The 11905-nt window shown below is 49.4% G+C and overlaps 1 protein-coding gene across 9 annotated transcripts in view; it reads left to right on the top strand.

Moving 5' to 3' along the window:
- Positions 1-214: 214 nt before the first annotated feature.
- BCL11A (BAF chromatin remodeling complex subunit BCL11A) overlaps positions 215-11905 on the top strand; it is a 102941-nt gene continuing 91250 nt past the window's right edge. For 4 of the 9 annotated variants that reach the window (XM_045077872.1, XM_045077871.1, XM_045077870.1 and 1 more), the window contains exons 1-2: positions 1933-2170; positions 9082-9411. In XM_045077872.1, coding sequence (XP_044933807.1) covers positions 2116-2170; positions 9082-9411 — 385 coding nt within the window. In that variant the 5' untranslated portion in view covers positions 1933-2115. Of the gene's footprint in view, positions 493-1429; positions 1510-1594; positions 2171-4413; positions 4499-9081; positions 9412-11905 lie in introns of those variants that run through there. The other 5 variants (XM_013051077.2, XM_013051076.2, XM_004742009.3 and 2 more) reach the window with 5 other exon arrangements.

Here is an 11905-nt window from a genome sequence, read left to right as displayed (position 1 = left end):
GCGGGGAGGCTGGGAGGCGGGAGACGCCGGGGGACTTTGCAGACACGTTTCTGAATAAACTTTCCAATCGCAGGGGGTGCTGTTGCTGTACATTTTACGTAAAACTGAAAGTATCCCACGCCAGAGTGAAGCCCGCTTTTTGACAGCGGCAGCACGCGCGCGCGCGCGCGCGCGTCTGTGTGTGTGTGTGTGTGTGTGTGTGTGTGTGCGCGCGTGTGTGCGCGACCGAGCGCGTGTGCGCATTAAAGAGACAGGAGTTTATTTCCAACAGGTCTTCTTTAATTTCCCGGGAACGTCTGTGGAAAGGCCGGAGGGGCCGGTAGGCGCCAGGGTTTGCGCCTTGGCTCTGGGCGTCTGAGCAGCGCGGCTTTGACCCAGGGCGGTCACCCCACCACCGTGGTCTCCCCAGCTGCTCCTGAGAGCCAGTCGCTCTCTCTTCATTCCCCATTTTCTTTCCCCGGGTAACAGCACAGGACTAGTTGTGCCCTGCCTGTAAGAAACATTTTTCTTTCCGTTCCTCTGTGCTTTAGCAGTTGCTTTTGAGTGGGAGGGGGTGTGTCCATCCCTGGGACCCGGCTCGAGGACCTCCCGCGGCGCCGGGAGCCGGTTCCCAGGGACTGGAACTCTCGGGACTGCCGGCGCTTTGTCCTCTGGCCCGCGGCCGCTCCGTGAGGTGGACGCCTCGGCGCCTTCCTCGCCCCGGGCCGCGGCACTCCTCTCTGGGGGCTGGAACGTGTCCCCTAGTCTGGCTCCTCGTTCTTTATTCCTTGGTCTCTATCTTTGCGACCCTTGGAAGCCCCGAGTCCGTGCTCCCAGTTTCATTCAGACCCAAAGGCTTGTCAGGGCGCTCAGATCCCAGCTTCCCCCCACCCCCCACCCCCGCCTCGCCCCCGGCTCGGCCTTGTGGGTGCCCTCCAGCTCTGGCCTGCGCCGCCTCCCTCGCCCTAGCCCCCTCTCTCCAGGCTGCCCCGGCACCTAGGGGCCCCGGAGCTGCCTTTCCGGGCCCGCAACCCTCCAAACTTGGGCTGGACTCCGTTTTGCCGCGCGCTTCCTCCCGCCTCCCCTTCCCCGCTGCGGAGCAGTAACTTGGAGGCTCAGCTCTCAACTTCGGGTGATTTTTCTTTGCTATCCTCTCCTCAGGCAAAGTTTCCCGAGCGCAGCCTCCAAGCTCCTGGCTTTCACTACGGCCCCGGGCGTCCGCACGCGGGGAGCGAGCGCGGCAGCCGCTCAGCGGTGAGGGGAAGTGGGTGTGCGCACGGAGGAGGGTGTCCGGGAGTAACTCTACCTGGCTTCCCTCCGCCCGCGCTTCCCGGGACCCAGGCTGCAGACTAGCCGTACACTCGTGCTTTTTTTTTTTTTTTTAAAGTAATCTTTCATTTTAGGGTCCGCGTCCGGGGCGGGGGGAGCAGGGCGCACGTCTCGCCGCCCCCACCCTGCTCCCCCCCAACCCCGCCGCCCCTTTCTTCTCTCCCGGCCACGCTGCCGCCACGGCGCTAGCTGCGGCCACTGGTGAGCCCGAGGCCCCAGCGCCCCCTCCCCTCCGCCCGCCCCTCCCCCGGGGGCCGCGTCTGGCGTCTGCGGAGCCCCCCGCCCCGCACCTCCCCCGCCCCGCACTGGCCATTGGCTTGTCCTGGTCTCTTTTTCATGTCCAGCCCCTGATGTGTGTCCATTGGTGTGAGCTTCCCCTTCCCTCCTCCCCTTCTCTCCTGCTCGCCCTGCCCATGTTTTGTGTGTCTCTGTCCATCCAGACTCCTGACGTTCAAGTTCGCAGGGACGTCACGTCCGCACTTGAACTTGCAGCTCAGGGGGGCTTTTGCCATTTTTTTCATCTCTCTCTCTCTCTCTCTCCCTCTATCTCTCTCCTCTCTCTCTCTCTCTTTTTTTTTTTTTTTTTTTTTGCTTAAAAAAAAAAAAAGCCATGACGGCTCTCCCACAATTCATCTTCCCTGCGCCATCTTTGTATTATTTCTAATTTATTTTGGATGTCAAAAGGCACTGATGAAGATATTTTCTCTGGAGTCTCCTTCTTTCTAACCCGGCTCTCCCGATGTGAACCGAGCCGTCGTCCGCCCGCCGCCGCCGCCGCCGCCGCCGCCGCCCGCCCCGCAGCCCACCATGTCTCGCCGCAAGCAAGGCAAACCCCAGCACTTAAGCAAACGGGAATTCTCGCGTAAGTAACCCAATAATAGTAATAATTATTATTAATAATCACGAGAGCGCGCAGGACGAGAAGTAAGAGCGAGGGGGAGAGAGGGGTGTGTGCATGCATTTTTAAATTTTTTCACGAGATGAACCTCCAAGAGTCGGGATAAAAGAGCTTAAAGGGAGGAAAAAAACAAACACACAAACAAAAAACAAACCTCCTCCTATCCCGAACCACAGCCGTACGTACACTTTTGGGATAGCACGCACCTTTTAATTTTTATTTAATTTACAAAAATTTGACTCCTCCTCTTTCATGCTTTCTATTGCTTTATTTCGCTTTTCGATAAGGAATGCAATGATTTCCCCTCCAATTTTGCAAAATAATGAACAATGCTATGGATGCGAACAACTCTCTTGCAAACCTAGAGGAGGGAGCTGAAGGGGAAAAGGGGGGTTGCTTGCACTCACCGAAGGAAGGAAAACGGGGCGGGAGGAGGGGGCCCAAGCCAAAAAAACAATTCCCTGGGAGAAAAGAGGTGAGACTGGCCCTCGGACAGCAGCGCGCTCACGGTCAAGTGTGCATCTGGAGGAAAGTAGTCATCTCCACAATAGTGAGAAAGTGGGATTGTGGGAGGGGGCCCCCCGGCGCTCTGGAGTCTGCTGAGTGTGGAGAGGGGCCGCGGCGGCCGGGAGAGCTTGGCCACCGGGAAGGACGAGAGTCTCGGCCGGCGCTGCCGCCTTTTGTTCCGTCCCGAGGTGGGTGTTTGTCCCGCTGCCTTTTGTGCGGGCTCCTCGCGCTTGCCCTTCCGCGCCTCCGCCGCCGAAGTGCAGGAGCAAGGGCCCGGGGCAAGCGGGAGATGGAGGGAGGGCGCTCGAGCGGCAGCCGCCTGGGTTCCTGCTGCCCGCCCCTCCCCGCCGAACCTCAGTGGCGGCGAAAAGACGTGAAAAATAAGATAAAAATAAAAACAAAAATAAAACAAGGCAAGAGGATGTAAAATTTCTTGCCCCCAAACAGAAGCCAAACGCTCAGCCAGCCGCTTTCTGCGACGCTCTCCTCTTTGACTCCCCCACCCCCCCTTGCAAAAATCTCAATCTCTATTAGAGGGGGGAAAATACAATTACCCCCTTCCTAAAACCCTTTTAGTTGCAAACTTAGAGCGCCGTCGGCAAGGAGAGGGAGCGAGGAACTCCCTCCTCTTACTATTTTTTGGAAGATTTTCAAAAAAAGTGGAAGTGGATTTTGATTGGGAAAAATCTCGTGTCTGAATGTTTACAAGCACCGCGTGTGCGGGAGCCTCCTGCCAACAAACAGACAGAGGACCGAGCGCGGCGCGGCAGCCCGGGAGCGGGCGGCGGCGGCGGCGGGGCCTCGCCCGGGCCTCGCCGGGCCTCGCCGCGCCCCCGCCCTGCTCGGGATCGCCCACCCCGCGCCAGCAGTCTGCCAGCCCGCACAGCGGCAGGCCGAGCGGCGACTCCGCGCCAGCCGGGTCCACAGTGCACTCTCGCCCCCAGCACAATGCCCAGACGTCCTCCCAGCCCACCAGACTGCGAAATCGGTTGGGGAGAAACTCAGCTTTGCGAAGCATTTTTATTTTTCAAAGCAACTGAAAAAGCACTCTGCTCCCCCCTACCCCACCCCCCGACGTTCTTGTCCGCAGCTCCGGACCGCGGGGAGGTCACCACGTGCTTTCCTTGCCCCGCTCCCACCGGGTCTGGCCGCTAGCCCCAGCCTCCCGAGCTCTGCCTGGCCAGGTGTGTGTGTGTGGAGGGGGGGGGGGAGTGGGGGTTGGGGAAGTGGGCAGAGTAGTATGTGCGAGTATGTTTTGGGGGAGTGTTGGATCTCCGTACTCCGAGCACCCCACCCTTCAGTTCCTGCCCTCTAACCCGGGCCGTCTTGGTCAGTGGTGGTGGCGGTGGTCCTTTTGAGCCTTTATGGGGGTGGTGGGTGGATTACTGGGTCCTGGCTAACTGAGTGCGTCCGGAAAGGCGGGCGGTGGGCACTTAGGAAAGTTTGGCAGCCGGGGAAAGAAAGGCGTGAGAGGGCCCACATTCCTTCCCCTCCTCATTCGTGACCCTTATTTTAATTTTTGATGCAATTTAAAACCATCACTTACACGCTGTTTTATATTTATTAAAGGGTTGGGGGTGCGCATAAGGAGTTGAATTTTTCACTAGGCCCTGGAACTTGTCACACACTTCGGAAGCTCCCCCGCCCCGGCACGTTGCGGGGCCCTCCCTCTCCCCACCCCCGCGCATCCCTCCCTCATCGCTCTCCCCCGCCCCCCACTCCCCCGACCGCGCCGGATGCGGAGCAGACGCGGCGCGCGGCGGTGTGAAGTTACAGCCCGGCCAGGTACCGGCGGGAAGGAAGGGCAGTGTTCGCAGGACTCGGGAAAGCCGGGCCCTTCTTCGGAAGGATGCACTGGGGCTCAAAGGACGGACTAAGGCGTGCAGTCCGGGCTGCTCCCCTGTCCCCCACCCACCCCGGGTCCATCTCTGAACACTCCAAGCTGGGTGGGTTTAGCCGGCCTCTCGCCTAGTCTCAGTGCGGTCTTTGGGTTAAAGGACTAGTATGGAGGGGGTGCGGGGGCTGCTTCTTTCTCATTTTCTGGGTGCGCAGAGGGGGCGGGAGCCATTCCGGTCTTCAAGACCCCCCTCCCCCCAGTCCTCCGCTTCTTGGGCTGACTGAGCCATTCGGTCGCTAGGAGGCAGAACAAGATCAAGAAAGCTCAGCGAACTTGAACCTGTACCAGAGCCTCCCCCACTCTGCGTTTCTCCGCCTGGGAGGGACGAGCTTTGCGAGGGTGGGGGTGGGGGAAACGGACGGTTAGGCAGAATTCCCTTTCTCCCCCCATCACCCCTTATGTCTTTGTTCTTCATTTTGACTTTAAAAATGCTTCTGGCCAGGGCTGCGGAGAGGCGCTGGGAGCGCGGCTGACAACCCGGTGCGCCGGGCGCTGAGTGGGGTGCAGTTTTCTCTTTGGGGGCAGGCATTTTTGGTAGGGGGGAAAGGAGTATGCACTCTCAGCCTTCGAGGCAAGGCCAAAGGGCGGGCTCGAGCAAGTTTGCACTTAGTCTCCCGATTCACTTCTACCCCCACACCCTCGCGCAAAGCACGGACAACGGCGGCTACGGCGGGCTTGCACCGCGGTCTGCAGCCCGACACTTGGCTCCCCCGCCTCCTGCAGCTCTCGCCTCAGAGCCCGAAATCACAACAATAGTAATAGTTATCATCATAATGATGCGGGCTAGCAGCATCATTAATAATGAATAACCGCAGCCGCCGCCGCGCTGCGCACACTCGTGCCCGGAATTGCGGGAGAAACGCATTTGCAGAGGTTCCCCCAAAGTAAAAAGTGTGAGCCTGGGGACACAGAATGAATTTCAGGGCCCGCGCTTGAGGTGTGTGTGTGGTGATACCGAGACTACACCAGGTTAACCGGCCGAGTTTCCCAAGCCCCACTTCCCATTTCTCCAACTGGCGGGGTCTGGGAACAGTGCTCACGCTGAGGCAGGGTGGTACCGCGGTGGACGCGGCAGTAGGGGCCCCTGGCTGCCGGTCGCCTCCGGCCTGGCCCGAGCCCCACGGACCGGCAGCCGCTGCTGCACGTGTCTGCAGCGAGTGCTGCGGGAGACTGCAGCCAGCAAGCGGCTTGCTTTGTGCCTCAGAGTCCCGGCGCCCAACTTCACTTTCTGCAAAGCCCGCCCCCGCCGGGTCCCCTGCCCCGGGCCTGTCGCCCTAGCCTTCGCTTTTGTTTCTTTGCTTTTCCTCTCGGCATTTCAGACTAGGTTTGCTTCCTTACCCTGTTAAGACAATCAAAAGGAAGGACTTGGAAAGCAAACTTGAAGGCATACCTCCTTTCCCCCCTCCCATTCCCCCAGCAGCCCTCGTTTCTCTTGCTCCTTCCCTACATTTCTTCTAAAGCTTTTTTTTTTTTTTCCTTCTTTAAATTTATTCCTTTACAACTGCACAGAGGAAGGAGATCTCAGTCAGCCGCTGGGGCATTGAGACGTTCCAGTCTGTTTTGCTGTTTTAACGCAGAAGCATTTTATTTTCCATTTCTTTCTCCTCTTGTAGAGAATTCGCAGCTAATTATTATGATTATTTGCCCACTCCCTTCCACTTCAATCCTGGACTCCCCGCTTTGTAGCGGGAGGTTTAGGCCGGAGCTTAGAAACGATGGTATTGTGGGGGCGAAGGAGGATGGAGTTGAATTGAGGGAGGGGGTAAAATGGCTGAGGTTAGGAATGTTTTTAGGGAAAGAGGAATTTGCATTAAAATACAGAGAAATTATCAGATGCCCAGAAAGGAAATGTTGATTACCACTGAGAAAAGATGTCAATGCAAATCAGTAGACTACACCAAGAGATTTGTATTTTCATATTTTCTTTGTGCCCCACTTCGACTCATTTTTAATAATATAGCAGCAATAATAAGAACACCTTTTGGTATTTCTCTGAACATTACTAGCCAAATGTTTTGCAAGAAGCCCGATGTTAGACATATTTCATACATTAGGATATAATTCTTGTTAATTAGCAATAATTTACGTTAAGAGCATAGAAAATGTTGAGGTTACAGGTTTTATATCTGTACATTTGATCATCTTGTTATTTTCAAGAACTTTGCCTCCTATAAAATTAATTAGGTGAAATGTGGAGGTGTAATCAGCAACCTCTGAATTACCACTTCATTTCCTGGTTTTGATTGTAAATCAGTTCAGTCACTACATTTAGAAGACTTTAACCAAATCTGTTTGCACCGCATTACCTTTAACTATTTGATACCTAGGAGAATATTTCCTTTTGCTCCTAAATAATATTTCCACTTTCAGAAATATATCAGGCCTTGGAGATTTAAAAAAAAAAAAAAAAAAGAATCTTAATGGTGGAGTTCAAAAAAAATTTTTTTTTTTTTGCAAAGGTTCTACGTAGTACTAACTTTAATGAAGCAAAATATATTATCTCTGAGTCTTTCTTCAATCTGTGAACCTCAGCACTTGTAATTAATGCTCAACAACAACAACAAAAGCCACATTTGTTGATGTGGATTAAAAACCTTTAATTCAAATAGCAGGGATCTTGGAGATGACTTACTTATTCGGTTCCTCTCTTGGTCAAAATGAAAGCAAATGTAGGAGAAAAATGACATAGAGGCATAATGCAAAAGCACTTCCGTTTATCTCCTTTTATTTGAAAAGCGTGCATGTAGTATTCTGTATTTATCTTTTGGTCAGTATGTTGGGCAAAGAAACATAAGTGCTTACCTTGCTGTCTTTATTAGTGGGAATATAACCTTCATATTCCTGTGGTGACCTTATGTTAAATTAGTAGGAGTACCAGAGGCTAGAAATTATGACATGTCCTACTTGAGCACAGGTGCAGCTAGGCAGGGCTCTCTCAATATTATTTCACCCAGCACATCTGGGAGTTACTCCAGATCTTCCCCCTCAATATTCAGCCTGGGTAGGGTTGAAATAAATTTAACCTGAGTTCACTGGATTTTTGCACTTTATCAAAATCGGTTCCAATATTCTACACTCAAATTAAAATCTATTTTTTGATTCTCTGTGGCTTTAAGTTCATTAAATGTGAAATTGGCAGCTTGCTAAAGAAGGTCAGACTGATTAACTGTTTAAGACTTGTACATTTTCTGCTTCAGTTTTATTAACTGGCAGCATCCTGGATGTGTTTTTTATTTTGTGATTTTTTTTTTTTTTTTTTTTGGCTAGAGTAAGCATATAGTTTCAGGAGCAGAGACTTACCAACTCTCTTTTTCCCTTTGGAAGGTTAAAAAATGATAGAAGCTGTTCAAATGAGATGCTAGAGTATTTTGGTGCAAAGTTAAAAAAAAAAAAAGGAAACAGGAATGAAAGACATATCTACCTTGTTATACCGTCCACTGGTGATTATGTGTGTAGAAATAGTCCCATAATGAAGCGTTTTGGAGCTCATTCAGAAAATTAGTCAACTTTGACAACATTAGGCGAAGTATTTCAAGTCTAAAGAAAGGACTTCTCAGCCTTGTTCTGAAATGTGGCGTTTGCTTGACCATTCTGATTTTTACGTGATGGAGGCCACCAAGTGCAAACATGTTTAGAATATTTTAGGCATTCCTTTCTTCCGAATGAAAAAATGACTAATTGGCTTATTTTCTTAAGTACTCAAAAGTATCCCATTTAGCTAATGTGTCTGAGAAGAATTGCCAGTGAATTTGGTATTTCTTTGATTTTGTGGCACTGCTGAGTGTAAGATCAGAAAGGTTTTTGGCAGTATGAATTATGCTGTGTTATGATTATTATTTAGATCCGTTTCACAGGTGAATGCAGTCGTTTTCTTATTATGGCGGTGTACATGTGGCACATTTTCTGTGTGATATAGTAGCTTTCTAATTTATGTAGTTATGTCTCTGTGTACTTTGGAGTATATACATTCACACACAAAGGGTACGTGTATTTATTCACCTCCCCTTTTATTCTCTGGCACAATGGACAACTTAGTCTCTACGAAAAAAGAAACAAATTTGGTTTCAGTCCATGTTTTTACCAGTTTGGGGGGTAGTTATTATTTAAGCTTTCTTTATATTCCCTGCCTTAAGGATTTATTTAACAGTTAACATTGTTTCTAAACTCTCAAACCAGATACAGTTTATAGTGTGTGTGTGTGTGTGTGTGTGTGTGTCTTCTCAGGAGTTAGGCAAATCAGAGAGTTTTCTTTAAGTATATGATGATTTGCCTCATTGATAAATTTGCTTTCTTGTTGATAACCTTCATATCCTTATATGTTTTAGGTGCTCATGGTTTCTGGGTAATATATGAAGGAAACCAGAAACACTTTATTTAATGTGGCGGGATGGGGTGGGGTTGAGAATGTATTTCCCCTATTTCTCTCTTCTCTGGCGCTCTAATAATTGTGCTTTTGTTTCTCCAACCACAGCCGAACCTCTTGAAGCCATTCTTACAGATGATGAACCAGACCACGGCCCTTTGGGAGCTCCAGAAGGGGACCATGACCTCCTCACGTGTGGGCAGTGCCAGATGAACTTCCCATTGGGGGACATTCTTATTTTTATCGAGCACAAACGGAAACAATGCAATGGCAGTCTCTGCTTAGAAAAAGCTGTGGATAAGCCACCTTCCCCTTCACCAATCGAGATGAAAAAAGCATCCAATCCCGTGGAGGTTGGCATCCAGGTCACGCCAGAGGATGACGATTGTTTATCAACGTCATCTAGAGGAATTTGCCCCAAACAGGAACACATAGCAGGTAAATGAGAAGCAAGGAGAAAAGCTGTTTGCATGTTTTCTTTTCATTTTCAGAGGTGCTGTAGCCAAAGCACTAAGGAGTGGTGAAGTGCTTTCTGTATTTCTCCAGGTGAACTGTCCATGACAGCCCTGTAATGTTAAAATAATCATTCCTATTGCTTCCGTCCAGAACACAAAAAAATAAATATTTTCCACTTCACTGAGTCAGATGTAGGTGCTACACACATCTGATACCCTCTATCTGGGTCTACTGATGCTGAATTTCTCTTCCTTTTTTTCTCCCCTTCTCATTTTTAAGTGTTGAACCTTACTATATCCGGCCCAGTTTCCACTGTCCATCTCTAGCCATGGTGACCAGTTGGAGGCAAAAGTGGCCACACAGACATTTGGTAGTTCGGCCGATGACCTCTTTGATTCAGAATACCTAGTCAGACCTCCCTAGGGGTACAGGTAGTCCTCAAGGCTTCCATGAAGTGGGGTGGGCTGGCAGGGTGTTTTGGAGTGGGTAGAAAGAGTTAACTGAGCTTCAGGGCTAGCCTTGGATCCATATTGGCTGTCAGCCCGTATGGGGCTGTAATTAAACACAGCCCCGTGGTGGGATGACACCGTGACCTTGACTTTAAGATGCCATTTTCGACTGGCCAGGCCAGAGTAGAGAGGGCAGTTGCTGAAGCGCACAGACATGCTTACTCGAAAAGTTTAAGGGCATGTTGGAAATTTCAAAAGGTTGGTTTGACAGGAACGGCTGCTCCCTGCATCCTGCCTCCTCAGCTAAATGATAAATGCTTCTCTGTGCTCTCTCTTGTCTCTGATGTGGTTTTGACAGATGTATCTTGATTTTGTTTGTGGTTTACACAACCACATGTCACCCTTACAAATGTCCAGTCCAGACTTCCCCTGTTTCTGCTATAACACAATGTAAAAATTCTCTTGGAAAAATACATACACATATTCAGCAGCTCTCCTTCCTTCGGTTAATTTTAGCAGAGAAGTAGCTAGGTGTGTGGGTTTCTGAGCAGCTCACGGGGAAAAGGAATTAGTGGCTAACAGAGGGACTTAAATCCCTACTCTAAGTGATAAACAGCAACCCTATATAGTCACCCTTAAAACGTGTTTTTGTGAAACAACAGTGGTTTAACACTCAAGACAGAGTGAATGCAGAATATGTGGTGACAAAAATGCCAAGCCTGTTGGTGGATCCCTTTCTTCTGTTTCCCCCTGCCCCCTCCCGTAAAAGGCAGAAGGTTTGTTCAGTTTTAGGAAAGATAGTGCATATAATCAATTGATTCACTGAAACTTGTCTTTCTGACCTAGTTTGACCACAGAGTTGAACTGTAGTAGGTCAGTGGTCCAGAGGGGATTAAATGTCGTATTATTTTTCCTTTCCCCCTCTGAATTTGATCATTAAAATCAAACGTGGCATTTTCTTTCTTTCTTCTTTTTCTTCTTCTTTTTTTAATGCTTCCTGTAATAACCCTCAGATACTTTTCGTTTAGTGAAATGAGAAATCTGTACCAGAGAAGCTGCATTTACAAAATATTTTTCTAGAATCCGCCACAGTTAGCTTATGTGACATATAGGTTAAGATTTCATACCCCCGCTCCCTGTTCACGCCACCCCCCCCTCCCCAGTAGGATATGGCAATGACCATTTCCATGTGCTGTCTTGTGACTGGAAGGAAAACGTAAGGCATGATTAATGAAGCAAGAGCAGGCGGAAGGGGATTTGTCGTCTTCGGAGATCCAAAGCCTTTCTAAATCACCAAATATGGAGTAACACTTGCGTGATGTAACATTGTATTTACATATCGAGCTGCTCGTTTAAAAGACAAAACACAGTGTCTGTCAAGCAGGAATTAAAACCACACTTCTTACTGAGGTCCCAAATAGGTTATTCACTCTCAGATTAACCAGCTCCAAAATTCTGTGCTTCTGTACTTAGAAGAGGAATCTAAACGCTGGGGGAAAGGCACTATAGTGAAAGCTTTTTACTTTGTTGTGAATCTACATAAGGAAAGAAAAGATATTTTCCTTAACTTCTGGTTGTCGTGAAGGTTTTTTTTTTTTTTTTTCTTAAAATCTAGTGTAATAGCAGAGCCTAGAGAAGCACCCCACCCTGCCAAAAACAAGAATGAAAACAAACCCAAAAGAAAGAAAAAAGAAAGTAAATTTAAAATATGTTTTTTAGAGTGCTAATACTAAATGATTTCACTGAGATGAAAAGCAGTGTAAGGTAGCTAAGATATTCAATGGGCGCACCAGCGCTGCAACCCAGGTGAGGTAAACCTTTCATGCACAAATAATTACAAAGCCTTGATTCCTTTCATTGTGTTTAATCACCTGTTCCCACCCTGGAACTGGCTGAACATAAATAGCGTGGTCACATCTCAAAGCGAGATGTCAGTAAGTAGAATCACAACTTCTCATAATTCAAGTAATGAATTAAGAGTTTCCTATGGTGAAATAACATTCTACCATTGCACATAAATTAAGATG

The sequence above is a fragment of the Mustela putorius genome, unplaced genomic scaffold, assembly GCF_011764305.1.
Source record: "Mustela putorius furo isolate JIRA1106 unplaced genomic scaffold, ASM1176430v1.1 tig00000224_pilon_pilon_pilon, whole genome shotgun sequence".
Taxonomy (NCBI): Eukaryota; Metazoa; Chordata; class Mammalia; order Carnivora; family Mustelidae; genus Mustela; species Mustela putorius.
The sequence above is the reverse complement of the archived record's forward strand: the minus strand, read 5'-3'. Positions and strand labels throughout refer to the sequence as shown.